General features: G+C 55.4%; 6 protein-coding genes across 6 annotated transcripts; 2 read left to right on the plus strand and 4 right to left on the minus strand.

The window, feature by feature from the left end:
- Positions 1 to 935: 935 nt before the first annotated feature.
- On the plus strand, positions 936 to 4,004 carry B0T26DRAFT_752095 (uncharacterized protein; the record flags this gene model as incomplete). Its single annotated transcript, XM_060445480.1, has 4 exons — positions 936 to 1,375; positions 1,477 to 2,710; positions 2,828 to 3,493; positions 3,546 to 4,004. 4 exons carry the CDS (start codon positions 936 to 938, stop codon positions 4,002 to 4,004), a joined length of 2,799 nt encoding a protein of 932 aa, XP_060296925.1.
- A 2,514-nt stretch (positions 4,005 to 6,518) lies between these two features.
- On the minus strand, positions 6,519 to 7,881 carry B0T26DRAFT_645329 (uncharacterized protein; the record flags this gene model as incomplete). The annotated part of the gene is made up of 3 exons (XM_060437708.1): positions 6,519 to 7,360; positions 7,409 to 7,493; positions 7,774 to 7,881. Coding segments are annotated over 3 exons (1,035 nt in total), but the record flags the coding sequence as incomplete, so codon positions are not given.
- A 2,201-nt stretch (positions 7,882 to 10,082) lies between these two features.
- On the plus strand, positions 10,083 to 10,601 carry B0T26DRAFT_314554 (uncharacterized protein). The gene has a single exon (XM_060434341.1). The coding sequence runs from the start codon at positions 10,203 to 10,205 to the stop codon at positions 10,500 to 10,502; it is 300 nt and encodes a 99-aa protein (XP_060296927.1). The 5' UTR covers positions 10,083 to 10,202; the 3' UTR covers positions 10,503 to 10,601.
- Positions 10,602 to 12,482: 1,881 nt separating this feature from the next.
- Positions 12,483 to 14,991, minus strand: B0T26DRAFT_645601 (putative 3-isopropylmalate dehydratase; the record flags this gene model as incomplete). Its single annotated transcript, XM_060437740.1, has 3 exons — positions 12,483 to 14,618; positions 14,696 to 14,770; positions 14,860 to 14,991. The coding sequence occupies 3 exons, from the start codon at positions 14,989 to 14,991 to the stop codon at positions 12,483 to 12,485; spliced, it is 2,343 nt and encodes a 780-aa protein (XP_060296928.1).
- Positions 14,992 to 16,881: 1,890 nt separating this feature from the next.
- On the minus strand, positions 16,882 to 19,566 carry B0T26DRAFT_676337 (uncharacterized protein; the record flags this gene model as incomplete). The annotated part of the gene is made up of 3 exons (XM_060439966.1): positions 16,882 to 16,890; positions 17,047 to 19,015; positions 19,163 to 19,566. 3 exons carry the CDS (start codon positions 19,564 to 19,566, stop codon positions 16,882 to 16,884), a joined length of 2,382 nt encoding a protein of 793 aa, XP_060296929.1.
- A 1,535-nt stretch (positions 19,567 to 21,101) lies between these two features.
- Positions 21,102 to 22,642, minus strand: B0T26DRAFT_647086 (uncharacterized protein; the record flags this gene model as incomplete). Its single annotated transcript, XM_060437868.1, has 2 exons — positions 21,102 to 22,301; positions 22,379 to 22,642. 2 exons carry the CDS (start codon positions 22,640 to 22,642, stop codon positions 21,102 to 21,104), a joined length of 1,464 nt encoding a protein of 487 aa, XP_060296930.1.
- Between the last annotated feature and the right edge of the window lie 213 nt (positions 22,643 to 22,855).

Raw genomic sequence — 22,855 nt, forward strand, 5'->3', positions numbered from 1 at the left:
GTTTTTGGGGTTATCTGGCAATATTCAGTGGTCATCAGGTGTTAACACATGGGTAGGATAAACATCTTTGAGCGGCTCAGTCTTCTGTTATGTTCTGGTTTGTTTGCGATAGCAGTGGCAGTAAACAGCCCACTGAGGCGGTTCTTGGACGAGGTATATAGATAGAAGAGCTCGGAGAACATTCTTTCACCAAGGAACAGTACGCTGAACCAAAGACCACAAGTGGGTCTTCCCCAAATTCCCAAAAAAATCCGACTCCTCAATCGCTCTACCAGTGGAGGTAGGGTATCCATTGGTAGCACTGTGCGTGCCTGCACTGTATGTCTGCGCTAGGCCTTTCTGCCTCCTTAACCTTCACTGAGGTCGGCTTTGGCATCTCAGCCTTTTGGGGTTCACTTCTGGGCGGTCACCACACTTGACGAGACTTTGATGGTTGTCGCACTTCGCTGTACCACCCAAGAGGCCGGCCCATCACCAAGAAAACGAAGAACAACCGCGACAGTTGAGCGCGCCTCCCTTGCCTTGTTGTACTTGTAGCATCCCGCCGCAGTTTCGCGCCCCAGCTGCACCTCAGCGCGCTTGGACCAGTCCAGTCTTTGCTGACGGGTATTGGCGGGCGTCTGCTTCTAACTGCCTAGCGCACCTTACCTACCTGTATTCGTACATACAGACGGGCTGACTTTGCACACCCACTCACTGCCTACCTCTATCGACCGTCCCTTGCCGACTCCAGAGTCCAGCCCACCTCACTTCTTCTCCAGGTCTCACAACACCCTCTCTTCTCGGCTCGCCGTCGTCTTGCCCCAGGTTTCGTTGCCCGACTGGGTTGGCTTACGAGTAGCTGGAGATCCCCACCTCTCCCATCTTTGCCCTTTCGCTTCGCTTCGTCGTGCGCCGCCAGGGTGTATGTATTGGTAGCTGTATTGGTAGCAGCTATGGCCTCTGCCGAACCCGATCCGCAACCTGCCCCGGCGCAACCCGCGCTCACCTTCACGCGCCTGCCGAGAGAGGTGCAGAAGGACATTGTCAGCCATTGCTCGCAGAGCGATTGGATATGTCTCTCTCTGGTGTCGAAGCACCTCCGAGAGCTCGCTTCCGCCCAGCTCTACCGCAACTTCCACATCGTCTTCCCCGACGAAGACGACCCTGCCTTCGACTCGCCTATCGACGGCCTGGCCGGCGGCCTGGATACCTTTGTGACGAGCGACTACGACTATGCCAAGCATCTCCGCGATCTCTCTCTCGACACCCTCAGCGCTGGCGACAAGGGAGAGGCGGCCTATAAGCCCTACCTGTACAATGTCAGCTGCGGCAAGTTTATGAACACGCTGCTGCTTCTGACGCTGCGCAAGGCTAGCGCGCTCGAGTCCTTTAGGTTCGTCACACTGCCCCCCTCCCTCTTCGTGGAGCTGATTCCCGTCTTGATCCCGTCTTGATCCCGTCTTGGTCCTGGCCAATCTTGCTGATGCTTTCTAGGTGGAACATTCGGGTCGAGCTGAGCCGGCCCGTCTACAAGGCCCTCCATCAGATCGATACTCTCAGGCACCTTCATCTAAGACTTCAGGCAGGTCCTTCGTTGTACGAAACACCACCCCCGCTGCCGTACAACGGTTCACAGGTGACCACGTCAATGCCTACCCATCATGTGCCAAGCGTTGCCCCGCCTCCTCCCGTACAGCAGTCGATATTTGGGATTCCTCCGCCGCCGTCGGCATTCTACATCCCACCCTCGAGCGTGCCGCCACCCCCCATACCCAAGCCGATAGCGAGGGCCAGGGCGCCGAGGGGGATATCTTTGAGTAAAGAACCCCCGACCCTGGCGGGCTTCAAGCAGCTCAAGACTCTCTCCGTTCTCGACATCGATACGCTCGACCTGGTCGCGGAGATCAAGACATGCATCAAGAACTCATACGGGTCCCTCTCGAAGCTGAAGCTGTCCTTTTCCGACTCGCTTGCCATGCAAGCCAGGAAACCCCCGCCTGATCTCGACCCTGAGGACTCGGACCCAGAGGACGAATTTCACGTACCGGTTCCGCCCTCTGCCAACTACCATGACGCCAGCGCCCCGGCAAAGGTTTTCCGAGCCCAAGAAGAGAAAAAGAGCCAAGAGTCGGTCTTGGGTAGAATATTCGACGTTGAACCCCCAGCTCCGAAGCCTAGAAGGCTCCGCCTGAAGGAGAGAGACGCCAAGGACGAGCCTGGCACCAATCCGGGCCGAGATTTCATCACTGCTATCAAAACAGTGTCGTCGAAGCTTATGAAGGATTTGAACGGCGCTAGCGACTTCTCATCCTCCCAACAGGAGATTCTCGACACTATAGAGAGTGCCGCGCGGAAATACGTTGCCGCTGAAGAGGCGAAATTTCGTGACGAAAAGCAGCAGGGCAAGACGGCTGACGCGGGGCCGAGCTCTACCGAGGTTGCCCAGCCATCCCAGGCCGCTGAGGCGTCTACCTCAGCTGGTGACACTTCGGTGAGCCTCTTTGACCAACCTACGGTCACAAAGGTAAAGGAGAACCAGAAGGATGCGGACCCGGAGGACATCAACATTGAAGAGCCCGAGGAACAGCTCGTCATTGAGCAAGATGCGCCACCGACAACGGATGCTCCGGCAAGCGAACCTCTTGCCCCTACATCGGACTCTTCTTCGGAGAGTTCGCCCATGGCCGAGGGTGCTTCAGCGTCTATAGACGATGTGATAACCGAAAAGGTTAATATTCTCATGTCCCTCTTACCTCTCGTGCTACTTCACTTATCCCTAATGTCATTCGTGGAGGATCATTCAGAGGTGACATCCTTGACTAACGTTATCAAAACTGTACTTCAGGATACCGCAGCACAAAAGCTGGTGTTCGACGCGGGACAGTTGGAGCTCAAGGAGGATCTCGAAGAAGTCGAGATCGAGACTGATCGTGCCGTCGGGAGTCTCGTGACCGAGCAGCAAGGCCAAGGCTCTGTCGAGACAGACTCTCAGAGCCAACGCATCAATGAATACCTACGAGCGACGCGGGGTCTAGCACTTCAGTCCCTCGGCGTTTATCTTATTCCAGTCAAGGCGTCGGTCCTGTCTCGGGCTATAGACCTGCGTGCCCTCAAGCGCCTCACGCTCCTCAACGTCGGCATCCAAGCGCCCTTCTGGTTACACCTTCAGAAGGAGAACAAAGAGTCGCCTTTGCCGCTACGCAAAATATTCACTGATAACGTGTCGATGGTGTTCTTGACATTTGTCTCGACCCTCGAGGAGTTGCATGAATTATTCATTCTCGAGAGAGATTCAAAGTACAAGCCCGAGAGCTTTGCGCCCTCGACAACTGTGACAATTGAGCAGATCCGGCGGTTGGTGCTAAAGAAGCACATGCCAACCTTGAAGCGACTGATGATCAAGAACCAGGCCGATACCGCCTGGGACATTGATGAAAAGACCACTGCGTTGATTTGCAAGCGTGGCAAGCAGCTTGAAGAGCTCGCGTGCAATATGGGCATCAAGGCCGTCGTAAGTGCTCCCCCCGTACGACTAGTGACTTAGGCGCTAATGATACGTCTAGCATGCTTTTATGCAGCGCCTCGCGGGCCTTGTCAATCTGCGGGCTCTGCACATAGTCCAGCTCCGCAACGATGATACCTGCGTCTGGGTCATGCGCGAAACGAAGCGCTTCCTAGTAGATAATCTGTCCCATCACCCAGAGATGAAACTCGAGTGGATCTCTATCGACGACGAAGATCGCGTCGAGCGTCTTGTTCGCCCTTCGAGCGCATCTAAGAAGGACAGAGACCCGAAGAAATCTAAGGGCAAGCAGGTGGCAACCAACTCGGGTGTGGTCAGCAACGACGTGTTTCCCGTACTGCCACAGATCGATACGTGGAATGTCAGCAGCGATAGCGAGGACGACTACGAGGATGGCGATTTCAAGAACACAAAGATCGAGACGATTGAGAACTTGCACTTCTACGACGTCTGGGGTGTCCGTATCTTCAAGAAAGAAGTGCTCTATGGGCGTCTCTGAGCGCTTGCTAGGCACGGAGAATGTGTATGTATGTAGGTTTTTGAAGATGGCGAGGAAGCGAATTCTCTGAACATTTTGGGCCATAGCCCGAATTCTTTTTCTTTCTTTCCAGCCAGCCTTAGTGTCTCTAAGGAAACCAAGGGGCAGGGCTCGCTCATGCCGAGGGATTGGGAATTGCAGGATTTCCCTCTCTTGCGGAAGGGGGAAGGAGAGTTGCCTTGTCCGGGAATTATCTTGTATTCTTTCTATTTTCTTTTTTCTTGCTTCCTTTATTACTCCTGCGTCGTTGGAGCGCCTGAGCCGAATACCCCCAATCCTTCGTTCACTTGATGCGAATGGACTATTATCACGAAATGTTTATTGAGACAAGCGACGAATAAAAGTGTTTTGCCGTTTTATTCCATCTGTTCCTATTATGTTCAGGTTCCCTGTTGGTTTTCTTCCTTACCGGCCTTTTCAAAGCCACGTACCTACTTTAGGTAGGCAGGAATGAAAAATGAGATGGGATATCCCTCCTGGTTACACGGTAAACACATGGCCGTACCCGAGCTACAGAAACACACTTGGAACTAACTCGGGGAAATCCAACCAACTACCTAGGTCAAGTTCGAGAGACAATCAGACAGACAGGGCGAAATGCAAAGAAAGTTCGACTTGCTCGACAAACAAAACTAGGCACCTCTCGAGATTTCTTGTGCGAGCCTCCTAGCGCCGAGGCAAAAAAGGGGGCATTGCTAGAAACTACGGGAAGAAGAGAGGGGAGTCCAAAATCCTTCTCGCATCCATGGAACAAAACACAGCCACCTTTTGACCACGACCCGCCGCCGGAGGTCGGTGTTTTTTTTTTCATGTGTGTTTTTACATGGTTCTTAAAACGAAAAGAGCGGAAACATTTCATTCCTTCTACGGCGGGAGGAGGCTGTGCGTAGCTTGACGTGTTTGTATTTGGGCATATATATCTATCGGTGTTTGTGTTGGGGACGCCGCCTATCAACAACACGTCGTGGCAATCACCTCGACATATCCTCACAGCGCGATAATCCCATTTTTTTGTCTTGTTTCAATTTTATTTCACGGTTTTGATTTTGCGTATTATTTTAAGAAAATCTTCATCTTCCTTGGAGCCGATCATCTTCACAATCCGAGCCAACAAAAGAAAAATACAAAACGACCCAAGCCAGTCCTAAACGCCGCGCTCCAAAGCAAAAGAAAAGTTCAAAGCTCCCTCCCCCAAGGATGCAAGCAACAGAAACAATGCGCTACAACTGGAAATGAAGAGAAGTGGGTGGGTATGTGGACAGAAAAGGGAATGAATAACATTACCAGAAGGGGAAATACACAGCGATGTAAGAGAACGGGAAGACGAAGATTCAACCTCCTCCAAAGAACCCAAAACTCCCCCATCCATTTTCATATGTCCGCGCCAGCCTGATGGCGATGATGATGTTGAACAGTGAGGGGAAAACAAGAATACAGCCCCAAGAAAAGAGAAAAGGAAAACAACGCTAATCATATATGCCCCCAGGTAGCGTCTCAGCTTATACGGGGGGCAACACATGATACTTCCGTCCCTAGACGAAACGATGAGAGCGCGCAGCAGATGAGATGAATTGGCAGACCATTTCAATGGTCTAGTTCCATCTGATCAAACGCTGCGCGCGCGCCAGCGATCGGCGAAAGCACGAGGGCCTCTTGGATGCGCGGGACGCATCCCAACCCAGCCAGAGACCGAGGAATATCGTGCGAGGGCCAACAGCTGATGCCGGCAGCGATGCCGCTACCGCTACTCCCATAGCCGCCGCCGCCGCTCTCGTCGTCGTCAAAACAGTCGTCATCTTCATTATCATTTGCGTCGTTATCATAGCTATTATTACTACTACTTGTGGTAATTGAAGCGGCATGGAAGCTGGCCGTATTATCCGAAGCCGGAAAGGAAAAAAGACGAGCAATTCGATCGACAGCATCTTCGTCGCCATCGTTGCCGCCTGTGGCGAAATCCGCCACGAGCTGGAGCACGGCCATGCGCATGCCGAGATCCTCGGTCTGGGCGGCGACCGTGTAAAGCGGGCCAATTAGGCTCGTGTCCATCATCGAGATGCGCCAGTGATGTTGGCCAGCCGGACTCCCGCCATCATCGCTACTGCTGCCCCCATGGATATTGCGGATCTTTAGCACTATGGGAGATCCAAGGACAATGGTAGCGTGGCGTAGAATCGCGCGGTGGTGGTGCATGGCTATGGCTGGGCTGGCGCTGATGGGGCTGAGGAGGGGAAAGTTGAGGTTGATGTCCTCGACAAAAAGCTGGGCACATCGGAAGAGCAGCAGATCCAGATGCACACACATGAGTTCTATCGTGTCTGGCTCCGGGAGACCAGAGCCAGACAGAAGGAACTGGTCGACCAGCACTCCGAGCCGGGCACTCCGCGCGCTCAGGCAGGCCTGTTGCTGCTGCTGCGAGGGGTCGTTCCAGAATGAGCTACCGCCATCGGCACTGTGGTAGTGATGATGGCTACTTTGGTGAAGTCGCGCCATGGCATCACGTTGGAACCGGCGGATGGCTTGGTCGAGCTCGAGGACATTGGCAAATGGCAACTCATCAGAACCATCGTCGAGAAGTCGATAGGCATATCCGCGCTCTGCGACGACGGGCCGGATACCGGTGGTGAAGAAGCAGGCAGAGACTTCCAGCCGGCCAAAAAGTTGGATGATGTCTGTCATGTCAAAGGGCGCGTCCTTGCGCGTCGCAGACTGGCGACCGAATGTCATGACACCGGCGTTGCGGTCAGCAAGAAAGTCAAAGGCAGAGGCCGGGAGGCTCTCGAGAATCTTGAGCCCGTTGATGAGGTGTGTGACGGCCACGGTGTGGTTGGCGCGCAATGTCTCGAGACAGATGAAGGCCAGGCAGCACAGCAGCGTAATCTGGATGCTAGCAGTGCTTGCCGAGCCGACGTGGCGCTGCAGTTTGGAGATGGACTTGTTGTATTGTTGGATAATGAAGACGTCCAGGCTGTCGCGAGTAAAGCCTTCGACGGGCACCGGGTTGCTCGGACTCTGAAAGAGTGTGAAGGCGGCCCCAACGGCGACAAGAGCGTGCTTGACAGCGTCATCCTGGTGGTGGGTGCTCGTGTCGGGCGAGACAGCCAGGCGGTTCCAGAAGTCGGCGAACGTGCAGACATGTTCGGCCAGGCCGTCGATCTTGGCCGTCCGGAAGCCGTGGAAGAAGCGCTTCTCGATCTCGGTCCCGTCGATGTCCGCCGCGAGCGGCCGCATCGACCGCAGCGCCTCGCTCCACTGGCACGCCCGGACGAACTCGACCTGGGCCTGCTCGGCGGTGCTGCTACTGCTGCCGACGCCGACTCCGCCGCCACCCCCCGGTAGCATCAGTGATGGCTCGCCAGCACCACCGGACCGGTACCTCGAGGGCACTACCGACTTGTCATAGCCATCACAGGTGCGTCCCGTCGACGTACAGCGCACACACGCAGGCTTCTCTTCCCCGCATTTCACGCGCCGGATTCTAAAGCGAAACAACCCGGGTCAGCCATGAGAGTCTTAGCTGGCGGTGATGGGGCTTATCGTGGTGCTGCCATGCCGAGCATGATAGTAGCGACTATTATGCTGCGGTAACACAACTTACTTGCTAGTGGTGGGGAGAGTTGTACGTCAGCTTTCTCAGTTCGGTGAAGACGACGAAGTGGTAGACGGTAAGGCAAGAATGGGGATTTGTGATCTCTGATCTCACTTACCAGGTAATACACCCAGTCCGGACCTTTGGTTTGCTGGCCCTTGTGCGTTTTTTTGGCTGCTGACTCGGATGGGCAGATGAGGGGGACGAGCTGTCCCGCCGTTCAGTGGGCGTAACTGGGTCCTCGGCCATCGTGTTGTTGTTCTCGCCAGGGAATCTCGGGTCCGTTCAGCGGAAGTCAAGCCGGGGAGAATCGATATCGAGACGAGGAGATTGCTGCTATTGCCGCACATCGTCCGTTAGAAGCGGGCCTGGCAAGGGACTGGGAGTGGAGTCTACATGAGACGAGAGAGCGAAGCATTTATTAATCAAGACTCTCTCTCCCCTGGGCCGGAGACGCTGGGCCGGAGATGCAAAGCAAGAGCGGCGTGTTGTCAAGTGTGGTTGCGGTTGGCATTGAGCTGAACACCAGGCTCCTGTCCATGGCGACGCACGCCATGTGGCAAGTACATGTTTGGGTCTCGTCCTCACCCTCACCCTCACCCTCACCCACCCTCTTCTTGTCTGCCCTGGTCAACCCTTGTAGTTGCTCGGAACGGCGGGTAGACGATGAGGCATGTCCATGTCCATTCCCATACCCATGTCCACGTCCACACCCGTCACTATGCCCTTTTCGTGCGTGTCATGGCGTCGCCGGGTGTGCGGGCAAGGCCAGCAGCCTCGACGCTTGCCCGCATTGGACCGTGAGGGTGTGGTGTGCCCTACGGATGTCGAGGGCGTTTTTCACCATGGCAGTCGAGCCGGACCCACGGCTTGCAGCTGGGCTGCATGTCTGCACGTTGCATTACCTGCACATGGCGGGCTAGTGTAGTGTAGCCTCCCTCGCCTCGGCTCCACTCCAGATCCAACCTCAGGAGGGGCCTGGCGCCACGGCCGCAGGGGTAGCACGGCTGTTTTGGCAGCCCGACGGTTGGGGACGGCAGGGCGGGCACGAACACGGGCGCCCAGGAACTCGAGACCCGCCTAGCGGGAGGTCAGGTTCGTTCCAGGTCCAGGTCCAGGACAACTCAATCCGAATGCTGCAAGCTCAGAGCTGAAGGCTAGACGAATCAGCTGCCGCAAATTTTGGCGGTTCAGCGGATTGAAACCGGTCACTCTGACTAAGAAACCGCCGTCACTCTCTGGGCGTGTTTAGCGGTGGCACCGCTAATAATAGCGGGTGAAATCTTGTTGCCTGGAAAGGGGCCGTCATCTTCAACGGCCTACCTAAGCTAACCTGTAACAACAACCCACTGCAGTGCTCCCTTCCCCTCAGGCTCTCTGGGCTGTTGCCCTCTCCTCTCTTGTGCTTGCCGGTGTAGGCCCATGCTCATGCCGGTGCATGCCATGTCATGGATGCCGATGCCCATAGGCACCGCGTCCCGGTTTCCAGGTGTGCCTGAGAGGATTTCTTCGCTCTGGTGCATTGTGACGCAGGGGGGGGGGGGATGCCTGGAATCAGTAGACCTAGACCGACTGCATGCACTCGATCTAATCAGTTATTTCACGCAACATTCTACTACCTCCGGGTTAGCTTCTGCACCGCACTGCATACATGCCCGTTCGCCGCGATTAAGGTTAACGTCCATCGCCCCTTGCCTGGCCATGGCAGCACGGAACCTGGGCTCGATTGGAAACCAACCAGAACCTAGGCTAGGCTCGACTGGCTAAGGTCGACTAGAATTGTCCTAATGCGGAATCGCTGGGGCACAACCGAGCTATGTTGCATTGGCATTGCAGTGCCGTCCGTGTAAGTAGGTGAGCTGTAAGCCAGGAGGTTGTTTTTGCCTCGTTAAAATGTTTGTTGGTGTTTTGGCTGGCAGCGAGCGGCGTGGCATCCAAGTTTAGGTTGTGGGTGTTTCATCGGGGGAATCGAGATCTCCCGTCCGCCCTGCTTGGCTTGGCCTGCCGACGGGACTTTTTGGGTGGGGTCGTCGGTCCCCGTCCCCCCAACCCAACCCTAACGCTCTTGGGCTGGGCTGCCATAACATGGGCAGCCCCTATCACGTGCCTATCTGCCGTTCGCTCAGCACACTTTCCAGAACACCCATGGAACCCCATGCCCTGCACAGGCCTTTCGGTCTTTCTCAGCTCGAATCCTTCTGTCCGAAATTCCCTTTCATCACTGGCTCCCGGACCGGGAAGCACTTTATTTTGCGCTCGTCGCCGCTCGTGTCTCGCTTCTTGTTTCCCTTGTCATCGCATTGTATAGGGGGCTGCCACTGTCGACATTAATAGAGTAGAGGCCGGTCATCGCCGCCTGTGTCGGCCGCTTTCCAGCCTTAATCGGCGATTTATCCCAAAACAGAAACAGAAGCAAAAATGCTAGAAAGAGACTGGTGCTTTGTGCATACGAACGAGACGAGAGCCACTCCCTCACCGCTGGCGCGAGCTTCCACCGCACTTGACCACCGTGTAACATCACGTAGGTACGGCACCTAAGCAAAGGTAACGACCAGCCGGGTCCGCTTGGAATGCCTGTACTACAGACTACGGCGTATGTGCAGTTCTCCCGGTTGTACGGAGCAATGCAAGGCAAGGTCTGCCTGCAGATAGATTCCTTGAACTCTGCCTGCCTATCCCCTCAGGTTAACACCTCGAGTAGAACGGGGGGCGCCAAGAACCGCCGAGGTGGGCTGCCACATGGCAAGATGACTGCAGTAGTGGCCAAGGAGACGGGAGATGGCGGAGACAGAGTCTTCTCTTGGGTGCCCTCCACCGTGTTTCAATTTTGGGTCTACGGGATACATTCGCCAGTGCCGTTGGGTTCCTAGCGCCTCGCGCCCCTCTGCGCAAATGAACGTCTGCAGCCCTCGCGCACCAGCTCCGGTCTCTACCTCAAATTCTTGCGGACAAGCAAGAAGCGCAACAATTGAAGGGGGGGAAAAGCCCCCGACTTCCCACGCCGCCGCACCTACCAATTTGTTTTAGTTTTGATGGCAACCTAAATCTGGCACTCGGGGGGGCGCTGACATGCCTTTCCATCCTTCCACTATCAACGTCATCCGAAAGCTTATCTATTCTCCTTCTTTGCAGCACAAGCGAGCCTCAAGGCTCGGAGGGATGGGAGGCACTAGCCCCGAATCTACTCCACAACGGCAGCTTGCCCCTCCCCCTGACATAAGAGGGATAGGCACCAGAAACAAGACAGCGCCCAATGAGATCACATCAGAGGTGGCTTGATGGCAAGCAAACACGGAAAATATCAACATCACGGAAAGCCATGGTCTACAGCAGCAGGAGCGCGGTAGCGGTAGTAGTAGAAATAGGCAGCGACTTGTAGAGCTGTATTGGGGAGATGCCTAACCTACGGAGTTCCTTATTCTCCAGGGGTCAAGCCTTATGACCCCCAATCCTTGAAGGGTTCCGCTCCTCCCGCCTTTCCGTTCGGGCCGTTGTTATACTATGTAGGGCTATCCGTACACGGAACAAGAGTGGGGGCGCAGAGAAGAAAAGAAAGAAAAAAGGGGACAGCAGGTATCCGTATACCGGTGCAGATACTCTTCAAAAAAATTTGCTCTTCCAGCCTCTACCCACATGATCAATGATCCATACGCACAGAATGATCTTCACTAGACACGGGGCATTCACGGACCACCACCACCACCACCTCCTCCACTATTCACTACAATTACAGGAGACGAAAAAAACTCCGAGAAAAAAATTGAACATCTAGCCCTATTACCATATATTGGGGAGGGGGAGGGGGGGGAAAGCTTTGTTAACAGCAAAAAAGCGCAGATTTTCCTGCGCGCGGCCAGGAAGCCGGGAAGCCGGGAATCCTCCCGAGACGAGGCGGCCCCCATCCCATCCATCCATGCGTGCCAAGGATTTCGGCCCTTGCATAAACTTCGGCCGCCATATATGGCGGCGGCCCAGAAAAAAAACACCGGGCGACCATGTATGCACACCTCCTACGGGGAAAAAAAGGGCATCCCGTACGTGCCGTATGCTGGTAGGTGCAGTAGGGCAGCAGGCAGTAGGCAGGGCTACCATTTAATGGAAATTGTTGTCTTTTTCGTGGGCTAGACTTTTCTAGTGCTATTGTCACTGCTGTGGAGGCAAGCTGTCTGTTTGACACCAGATATATGTACATACATACAACATTGTTACATGAACTTCTGATACTGGAGCAACTGGGAAAGAGTGCACGTACTGTAGTTACGACGACCTAGTGGCTACTTGCCATTCGTCACACAATAATAAACATATTTCAGACCCCTCTCCCTATCTTTCTTGCGTTGAAAAGAAAGGGGATGGAACTCTGGATAGACAACGTGTTGGAATCACTTCGAATGCCTCACACAGGCGCGCCTCGCAGATCTCACCTCAACAAAAGAAACCCCTTCGATCTAGCCTAGGCAGAGTGGATAAATAAAAATAGCGATATGATGATGGCACTGCTTTGCCTTCTTTCGATGGAAACCAGGGGGAAATAAAAATAAAACCAGCAAGGATTCTACCCACTCCACCCCATTTTCCCTAAACTTTTCCACCCCTTTTTTGCTGCTCGGAAGGAAATATCTTCCAAAGTCACACTATCCACACGGCTGAATAAAAAATCAAGGAAACAGCACTTAGGCCTCCTCATGCATGCAAGATAGAGAGTTTGTAAGATGCAGCAAGAAAAAAAAAGATCGTTTGCGTCATCATTTGATAAAAAGGGAAAAAAAGGGAGAAATAGTATAAAACGATATAAAAACACCCGCTTTCCAGTAGCACCATTTGTCTCTTCACACACGCACCCTCCCCAATCACCACTCCAGAGGCTCCTTTTTCACCTCGCCCCGATTTGTCTTCGGAACGGGCGCCGCCTTGACAGTAAGCTTGCCTCCGCGGCCCTTCCGCTTGAGGTAGCCCCTGCCGTCGAGCCAGGGCGTCTCGAGCGACATCTTCGTCTCGTAATCGAGAATCCTATCCTCGATCTGCATCGTCAGGCCGATGTCATCGAGCCCGTTTATCAGGCAGTGCTTGCGGAACTCCTCCACCTCGAAGCTGCAGATGGTCTTGCCGTCAGCATCCTTGATGAGCTGGTTCGGCAGATCGATTTCGATCTCGCGCCCGACGACGGCCTCGGCGTGGATGGCCTCGAGGTCGACCTTGTTCTTGATGGGCAGCGGCAGCATCCCGTTCTTGAACGAGTTGTTGAAGAAGATGTCGGCGAACGAGGGCGCGATGACGCTTCGCACACCAAAGTCGTTGAGCGCCCATGGTGCGTGCTCTCGCGAGCTGCCGCATCCAAAGTTCTCTCCGGTGCACACAATAATCTTCGAGTTTCTGTAGGGCTCCTTGTTGAGCACAAAGTTGGGGTTCTCCTCGCCATCTGTATACCGCATCTCGTGGAAGAGTGCAGATCCGAGGCCTGTACGCTTGATCGTCTTGAGGAACTGCTTGGGGATGATGGCATCGGTGTCGATGTTGGCCTTCTCCATCGGCGCTGCAATGCCCTTGAGGACTATGAATTTTGGCAGCCCGGCGCTGGTTCGTGAAACCGAAGTATTCACCTGTGGAGATGAATCTTGGGGCTGGTCAGCGAGCATCTCCTTCTCAGTGTCGTCTGTCTCGATTCGCTCGTCGGGGTGCGCCTTTGTAGGAGCCAGCTCGGGGGTCTCGGGAGTAACGGCAGCCTTGATTTGCGGGCTACCATTGAACTGGGCCGATTCTCGCACGTCGGCTAGCTTACCCGCGATAGCGGCGGCTGCGGCCATTACCGGTGACATGAGGTGCGTCCGGCCCTGGTAGCCCTGGCGTCCTTCGAAATTCCGGTTGCTCGTGCTAGCGCATCTCTCCTTGGGAGCCAGAATATCGGGGTTCATCCCCAGGCACATGCTGCAGCCAGCCTCCCGCCACTCGAAACCGGCATCGGTGAAGACCTTGTTCAGACCTTCCTTCTCCGCCAGCTCCTTGACGAGACCGGAGCCGGGGACAATCAGAGCGCGCTTGATATTGGCAGCAATCTTCTTCCCCTTCACTACACGGGCGGCAGCCCGGAGATCCTCGATCCTGGAATTTGTGCAAGAGCCGATGAAGACCTTGTCAACCGAGATATCTTGCATGGGTGTTCCGGCTGTGAGTCCCATGTACTCCAACATACGCCGGCCAGCGGCCTTCTTCCCCTCGGTGGAAAACGTCTCGGGGTCTGGAACGGAGCCGGTGATGGGAACTACGTCCTCTGGGCTGGTGCCCCAGGTGACGGTGGGGACAATGTCCTTGCCGTCAATAAAGACGTCGACGTCGTACTTGGCGTCGGGGTCCGAGGCGAGCGACTTCCAGTAGGCGACGGCCTTGTTCCATTCGTCGGAGCCGTACGGGGGTGCCAGCGGCCGGCCCTTGAGATACTCAAAGGTGATTTCGTCCGGGGCGATCATGCCAGCCCTCGATCCGCCCTCGACCGCCATGTTGCAGATGCTAAGGCGGGCCTCCATGCTGAGGCTGCGGATGACAGAGCCGCAAAACTCGATGACGGCTCCGGTGCCGCCGGCGGTTCCTATCTTGCCAATGATGTAGAGGACGACATCCTTGGAGCTGACGCCCGGCGCCAGCTCGCCGTCGACCTGTACCCTCATGTTCTTGCTCCGCTTGGTGATGAGGCATTGCGTGGCCAGCACGTGCTCGACCTCGCTAGTGCCAATGCCGAAGGCGAGGGCGCCAAACGCGCCATGGGTGGACGTGTGGCTGTCGCCGCACACGACAGTGGTGCCGGGCAGAGTAAAGCCCTGCTCGGGGCCAATGACGTGGACAATACCCTGCCTCTTGTCGCTCAGACCGAAGTATGTAATGCCAAAGTCTTTAACGTTCTCCTCGAGGGTCACGCATTGAGTCCGCGAGTCGTCCTCCTTAATAAAACTGGCGATATCTTTGAGGGCTTTACGCGAGCTCGTCGGCACATTCTTTGCGACCAGTCAGCATTCCGAGCAGCTCGATTCGTGGCCCAGCCAGTCTCGGGCGTGAGGAAGGTGGTACTTACGTGATCAGTGGTGGCCAGAGTGCAGTCTGGTCTTCGCACCTTGCGACCAGCAGTCTTGAGCCCCTCGAATGCTTGCTGCCAAGACATGCATGTTAGTAAATGTCGTAGATCCCATGGTAAATATGCGCGGCTTTGTCGCTTCCGACGCATGCGGAAATACATACCGGAGAGGTGACCTCGTGAACGAGGTGACGGTCAATATATAGCAGAATTGTGCCATCGAGCTTCTCGTCGACGATGTGGGCCTGGAAGACCTTGTCATACAGAGTCTGCGGTGGTCTGTCGGCGACGGGCATCTTGAATTTTGGTTGGCCGGGGCCGATCTCTATTTGACGTTTGTTCTTTCCTTTTTTCTTCTTGAATGCTATTCTAACGGTTGTCGGCGGGATATAAAGGATGGTGCTCAGTATCAGGACTTGGCAGCAGGCAGAGCTGAGTTGATTTCGCGGCGGAGAGAGAAACGGGGCGCCTATCCTACAGCGGGTGGATTAAGGTAGGGAGTAGGGAGTAGTATGAAGAGAAAAGGAGGCACGAGGGAGGAAAATCAAGATTTTGGAAAAGCAGGTGCAGATGAGGAGTACGAGACCCAGAATTTGATGGCCTTTTTTTCTTCGGAAAGTTTCCGACTCAGTGGGTGGCAAGGGACCGAGGCTTCTCAAAGTAGGTCCGAACGGATACTATACAGTACAACGGAAGCAGCCAGCAGCAAGATCGGAGACAGCCCCTCCTTCAAGCTCCCGACTGTCTGGTTTGTTGCCGCCCGACACTTATAGCTGCGATGGGGATGCCTCCATTCTCCAATTCCATGACCGCACACAGCGGCCGATGTTCGGAGCTGTCGAGGGGGGTCCGGTTCACGGAATGCGGGGTGGACCACTTGAATTTCTAAAGCCCGGCAGAGGATTGGCTCCAGGCTGCTGCGGGTGGGTTGCGTATGGATCCTTGGGGCGGGGCGGGTCAGTCAGGCAGTGGGGCAAGAGCACAAGACCAACGCCCGCTGCGGCAGCGCAAAGAAAAAGCTTCTAGCCCCCGCCGGGCCAGCAACGCAGCTCCTCGGACAGCCAACCCTTGTCACGAAATGGTAGTCTAGATCCTTCAAGACTGGCGGGAGCAAGGTGGAGAGGACTCGACGAAAGGAAAAGGGGCTCCGTATGTAGTGTGAATAGACCTTATTTGGCGTGAAAATGTCGAGAGAAAGCCCTAAAGAAAAGGACGAAAACAGCACTGGATGTGCTCCTGCCTCGCCGCCGCCAACTCGCAGGTGCGATGCGGTCAGGTACGATTCCGAATGTGCATCGTAGCCCCCACTCTCTTGATGAGATGCAGAGTGACGGAGGAAGGCGCAAGGGGGAGGGGAGGTGCTAACAGGGCTACGGAGTATGGTAACTACGGGCCACTGTGTGTAACTTGACAGGACGGGCAGCCAGCGTGCCAAGTAAGGTCCATGCCCTGTGCAAAGTGGCCTGCCTGCACTGCACTCCACTGCTCTGCCAGAGCTCTCACTCAGGCATCTGGAGGACCGCATCGCCGTCCCAATCCAATTTCCTCCGACACAGGAAGTCCTCCGAGGCGGGGGAAACATGATCCCAGAGATACCTAGGGTGGGACTGATTCAGCGTGCCCACGTACGCACTCACTCACATATCACACCGTCTCAATCCGATCGCGTCCCTTTCGTTTTGTTAAGTCGGAATGCATATCATCTGCAGAGCGCACGCACGCAGCCTGGCCTGGCCTGGCCTGGCTGGCCTGACCTGCAACTGGCCAGGCATCCATTCTCGTCTCGCCCGACAGCTTATCGAAAGCCTGCCGTTGGCTCCGCGCTGTATGTACATACTGTACAAACTGGCTCCCGACAGAGCCTTGTACGACGTAACGAAGCGGTGACGGCTGACGCGGGGGTCACAGACTTGACTTGTCTCTGGCTGTGAGCAATCAGTGGCTCAATAGATCTGACGCCGCCTTCACGGTTTCGGCTTTAGGTGCCGATCGTGGACTCTTATCGTATGTATCACCCTACTCCGTATGTTGTGTAGAGATTGGTACTTGTGTACTTCTGTAAATCTAGACGGAATCGTGCCTCGAGTTTGTATGTAAGTAAGACAACAAAAGTCAGCCAGAGTGACGAGTGCTGCTGGAGCAAGAATCATGCATTCTAACCAGCTCGCTTCTAGGTTTGCTTCTCTTTAGTTATTCTACAAGCAGGGTTTCATGTTTTCTAAAACTAGAGAAAGTCTAAACTTTTTCGGGTTGTGGTGTTTTCAAACGTCCGCCAGTATCAAGAGGCCGTTCAAAGCCATCTTCAACACCCAGAACACTAAAAGAACACATCGAATCGCCCATGCACTGACTGACGCGGCCAGAAGCAGGAACAGCATTGCCAGAACCCACGTAATGCAGTCTTCCCAAGTTGACTCTGTCTGGCTGAACCTCTTGCGGAGCGGCGAGTTGGCATCCAGCACTGGGCTCATCAGCCGCCAGTATGCACAAGCAAGCTCTCGAATAACCAGCAGCGTCGTCCAAAGCCCAGAGACAAGCTGCTGGGGAGCTTTATCCACGGAAAGATCGCCGCCGCCCTCCCTGCTGGCCTTGTTGTCTGTTGGTTTCGCTGCGAGGGCCGGTGCGGCTGCTTGCTGTTGCACTCCTGCGAGGCTGTCCAACCCCGACACCACTCCAGCTAGGTACCCTCCTGTCGGCTTGCTCATCGGCATGTGCTGGACGAAAGCTGCTCTCGCCGCTCCTCGCGCGATTGCGTGGTCCAGCTCCGGCCCTCCCACCAGATGAGTCGGGCTCCGTATGCTTGGCCGGCAAGCAGTGAGTGACACGCTCGGCTGTTGGACGGCATTGCCCGTTGCCTTCATCAGTAACCCGCTTATCTCCTTCTGCTGGCCCCCGGTAGCCGTTTTTCGAGGTGATATCTCGCAATCCTTGGTGGGCGTCTCGCACACCGACGTAGTAGCGCTGGCTGCTTCTGGTAGCGGCGGTGGCGGCGGTGGTAATGCCGGGCGTTTGTCTGATGTCATGATCTCGACGATGCGGCCAGTGGTATTCAGATCCTGACCCTTCCTGGTCAGACTCGGCCAAACACTCGGCCTCAGGGTGAGCGGGGAAGCCAGCAGGTCCATACAGACGCCGCTGAACGTCACGCCTGAGGACTTCCGTGATGTTGGGGGGCGGCCTGGTGTTGCTGCTGTCTGCCTCCCGGCTACTGTCGAGACTACCATCAGTGGGCCGCGGTCTAACATGCCGATCATCTCGTCGTAAGCGCGGCTGGGTGTCGGGCGAGATCGGCTGCACGCGAAGCCAATAGTGGTGGTGATGTGTGTGCAAGCAGATCTTGGTTCCCCCCTCTGCCCGTTGGTCCTCTCCACCAACGAGTTCGTCCCCTGCCCCATCTTGTCTGTCTTCATCTCGAGGCTGCGTTCGAGGTCGTCCAGGTCCTGTATCAGCCTGCTCGCCCATCTCTCTGCTGGATTTTGGTTCTCCACTTCCAGCACCTTGCCGCTCGGGATCCGTGACATGGAATCGCTGGGTGGGAACCGGTACCGAAGTGGTTGGGGTGCCGCGATCTCGTCTAACGCCTCTGATTTTATCTCGTTCTTCTCGTTCTTGTCGTTCTCTGTTGGGCTTGCATCCTCCGGGCTTGAACCAAGCCGGCGGGGAATTATTGGGGGAAGGCGCAAGCGTATCATCTTGGTTTTCGACAGTATTGGGATTCCCTGGCCCAAGTTGTTGCTCATCCCTGCCCTGCCGTCTCGGCGTTGCTCTTGTTGGCAGTTGACCGTCGGTGTCATTGTCTCTTGGTTGATGCTGAGTGCGGTGCGGCGATGCTCCGTCGCCGCTATCGTCCCTAAAAAAGAACTTTGGCTGCGATGAATGGTGGTAGCGTCTCTTGCTGCTGATGCTACGCTCGCTTGAGACTGCGCGATAGGGCTCAGCTTTGGCTCTGCAGCTGAAGACCACTGCCCCTTTTCATGATGCCATTTCACCTCTCTCTGGCCTAGGCGGATGGCGTCTTTCCGATTCTCGACCCTCTCCCACCTCTCTTGCTCTTTCAGGGTTTGCATCTCCCTCTTGGCCTGCTTATAGGCCGCCTGGGCTTCGTGCGCCTTCTGCGCGAGTTCCGCGAGCTGTGAGTTTGCAGGTGACAAGGCATCATCCGAGCTCGTCGTCGGGGTGAGGACATCCATCTCTCTAGTATATGGGTTCACGCCTGTGACGCCTAGAAAATCGCCGCACTCTTTCAGGGTCCGGCGCTGGCGACGTGCCTCTTGCTTTTCGAGAAAAAGCTCCTGCACGCGATCTGATGGCTTTGATATACTTTGGGATCGCATGGGCATATCAGCCCAACCATTTTTCTGTTGTCCCCGAGGCAGCAAAACATCGTGACTGTCCGCTATGGGAGTAGTATAATTCCCAACAGGAGAGCCTGCCGCGCCACGTGGTGGTCGATTGTTGGTAGCTAACACCTGATTGGCGGCAGCCGTGGCCAGCGCTCTACGCGCGAACGCCTTGCGGTTGGTGGTCTGAAACCTGCGCGGAAGCGTCGTGGGCATGTTCCAAAGGCCCGGCGGAATCATGTTCGAGTTGTGATAGTCCAGAGGGCTAGTGCCCTGCCCTGTCTTGCTTGATGCCCGACGTGGTATTGGTACGTCGCTGCAAGTTCTTCCACCACGAATCTCTTGGTCGGCATCAATATGGCCGTCGCCATCTTGAGAACGTATCGTACCGCCTCGCTCGGCCCGCTTGCTCGGTCGTAGCTTGGAGAAGAAGCTCGCAAAAGACGTTGCAAAATTCCTGCGGTTGCTAGCAAACGCTGCCGAACCCGTGTCGATGCTTTTTCTTCTCGTGTCGTCCGCCACGACGCTCATGTCATGACTGCTTGAGCTTTCGCTCTCTTCCTGAAGCAAGGCCGAAGACGACAAGTGTCTCTTGTCGTGTCTCCCACAACTGCTGTTCTGTCGCGGCGATAAGCCCATAGTCACCCGCCCGCCTGGGTCTAAGTATGCACAATCCAAAATGTTATAGACAACCGACTGGGGGTTAAATAACCGAAACGGCGGCACACTCTATGGGTCAAGGTACTAAGCTGGCCTCTCCCCGTGAGCCGTTCTGGGTGTGTGTTGGAACAAGCCAAGCAGAGGCTGGGCCGGGAAGCGGAGGCGAACCATCTGCTGCTGACCCGTGAGGCTCTTTCTCTCTGCAAGTTCGTCTATAGGTTGGTAGGTAAGATACGCAGCAGTGTTGATAGGCGATTGCGAGAAGGAACTATACGTAGCCACCGGGAGAGCTGCGTGCCGTCAAGTAGGGAAGGACCTATGGGCCGCTGCCGCCTTCCCCCTTATTTGAATATGCCGACCTGGTACGTTGACTTCCCAAGGTCGTAGGTACCTTACCTTCGTCAAATCAGATAGATACCTAACTACAACGCATACGACGCTTCCGACTGTGGAATACACTTACCTGCCCTTCCACACACTTGACATAGGGCAGGCATGTGCCAAATAGGTATTGCCTTGACTCCGATCATCGTGCTAGCCCATCCGTGGATGTCCGCACTCGAAATACCATCATCATATGCCTCACTTACGAACCACACTGGAGGCTTTTCTTCTACGAGACATCAACAGTTATGGTTAGCGAGTACGCATAGCTGGGAGCTGTTGGCTACTCAACAGCTACTTGAATGTTCTTGATAGGAAGTGTCCCCTTTTCATTACGGATATATCGAACAACAACCAGTTTTAGCTTGTAGATGTTCACACGTAAAAATGCAATACCAGAGGCAATTCGTACCGAAAATATCAAGTAAATATACACAGCGTCGAGGTGTGTGAAATGCATTTTGTGCGGCCTAACCTAGTATTAATACGCCCCTTTCCACGGAAGTATGCGCGCGTGTGTGTGTTTGTATGAGCCCAAAAGATACCCGAAGAACGCCGCCCCCTTCGCCAGCCACCATGCAAAGACCGACAAGGAGACTGAAATGTAAAGAAATGATGCTGTGCCGCCGCCCGCCTTCCACTTTCGCAATCTACTCGTTTGAATCTTACTAGGAAGACACATTTCCGTGCCTCCATTTCTACCCGCGAAGGTTCCAAGCTAAGGGATCTGGGTCTGTCTGTCTACGGGGCGGCCGCCCGTCCCACCTGGTCTCTGTGCAGGGAGGCAGATGTAGCAGTTTCACGCCACTAGAGGTTGCAATTTATGCACTCTAGAGGAGCGGCTGAAAAAGAGCACCGTCCGCTGCTGTACCTCTCTATCCAGCTGCGCCCTCCCCAGTGGGAATAAGGCACACGAGGAGTTGCTGCTGTAATGAAGTTTCAAGGAACTGCAAGATTGGGCGTGTTAGCCCTGATCTCGAGTTTGCTATTTGTTTAGCACAAAAAGAGATATCTTTCTGTCTTCAGATCCGCCGCGAGGGAAACCGTTCCTGGGTCCAACGGGTAGCTCTGGCAGCCTCTAATCTGGCGGGGGAGTGTTCCTGACCTCCTCCAAACTGCATAGTGGCACGCCGGCTATCCTTCACGGGACTGCTCTGGCGGATCATACGCTCGGCGAGGTCGCGCTGCTCTAGCGCAGCCATCTCACGCGAGTTCCGGGGGGAGAACGCGCTGTTCATTTCCCCCATACTGGTCGCCTTCTTAAGCGGCGAGTTTACGTGTGAGAAAACGCCGAGATTGCCGCCGTAGCTCGCACGGGGGGTTGGGTTGGAGACCGGAGGAGGCAGAGCCGACGATGCCGCAGCAACCTGCGCCCCAAATGAGCGGACAGATGGTGAGGGCAGACTCTGCCGAGGCCCAGCAGATCGGCTGGCATATGACGCGGCGGAAGAGGGTTCTGGCGTTCCCCTGGGTTTGGTTGACGGCGTGAACAAACTCGGATTCATGACATTCCGCGTCTGCACCTGCTGCTGAAGTTTCCCGCCGTCCGGGTCATAATGCCTCGAGTAGTTGGGGTTCGGATGTGTTTGGAAGCCGCGCCTAATCAAGGCCGTAGGAGTACCAGTGCCAACAGACTCCTGCTCAATATTGCCAAGCTCACCAATGGATACCTGTGTTCCAACCTCGCGCACTACCGGGTGAAGCCGGGGGTGGACATATTTCGAATCGTACTCATGTAGAACTTCTTTCTGTATGATGGCCGTGTCCTTGGCTTGCTGGGTGAACCGCGACTGCAGGAGCAATAGCTGGGCTGACAGGATCACCTGCAGAATGAGGCACTTAAACACGGTGACGCTCGGCCGCGGGTCGAGAGGCGTAAGGGGCAGAAACATCAAGTACACCAGAACGTGGCCAGGGCTGAAGAAGCAAAACATTTGCAGCGTGGCCGGGTATGGATCCCAGACCTTGACCTCCCAGACGTCGCGCGTCTGGTCCGGGTAGGCTCGCGACTCGGCCGTTTCCGACCCGAGAATGTCCTGGAAGAACCGTAGAGGAGACGACGACGCGGGGGAGGAATCGACGCGGACACGCTGGGCCGAGGGCGTCGAGGGCCCTGCGTTCTCGACGTTTGCCTCGAATAGCCGGTAATGACGCGACCGCGTCATGGTGTAAAACGCGTTGACAAAGGATGTAGGAATCAAAGTCCACACGAGGAAGTTGACCTGAAGAAGGGTGCATATTAGTAACCTTGACTACGACGCGCATCCATGAGGGACGCGCTGCATGGGCAACAACTTACCAAGACCGTCATCCAACCGCTACCCGTGCCGTCGCCAAATACATCGTCATCCCCATTGCCGTGCCTGGCGCCGGCGTTTGCCCTCGCAAGGAGGAAGAGAAAGCTGGCCGTGAGCCCAAAGCGCGTCCCAAACGTCTTCGAGTCCCAGTCGAAAGTCTGAATTTCCTCCGAAAGCCACAGGTAAAGGTCCGCGGGGTTAAGAAGGGATTGGATTCGCTCTGCCAGCGGCCGTCGCCGTACCAGCCGTTGCGGTCGCGGAGGCATTGTGGCTGCTGTGTGTCGTGCTAGGCTTAGGTGTAGTGTTGCGCAATTCTCGGTTGCGAATTGCAGAGGTGGACTTGGGCCAAAAGCACTGTTACATGGCCATGCGGGAATCGCTTCCGGCGCGTCAAAGAAAAAGCCCGCGCCGGGCGGACAACGAAATGAGAGCGGTAAGCTCGTATGGTAAGACCCACGGGTCGTTACAACACGTAACCG

This window comes from Lasiosphaeria miniovina, assembly GCF_030549165.1.
Source record: "Lasiosphaeria miniovina strain SMH2392-1A chromosome Unknown B0T26scaffold_4, whole genome shotgun sequence".
NCBI lineage: Eukaryota > Fungi > Ascomycota > Sordariomycetes > Sordariales > Lasiosphaeriaceae > Lasiosphaeria > Lasiosphaeria miniovina.

Excerpts from the sequence above, each read along its gene's own strand:
- B0T26DRAFT_314554 (XM_060434341.1), top strand. The coding sequence starts at position 10,203 with ATGCCTGTACTACAGACTACGGCGTATGTGCAGTTCTCCCGGTTGTAC.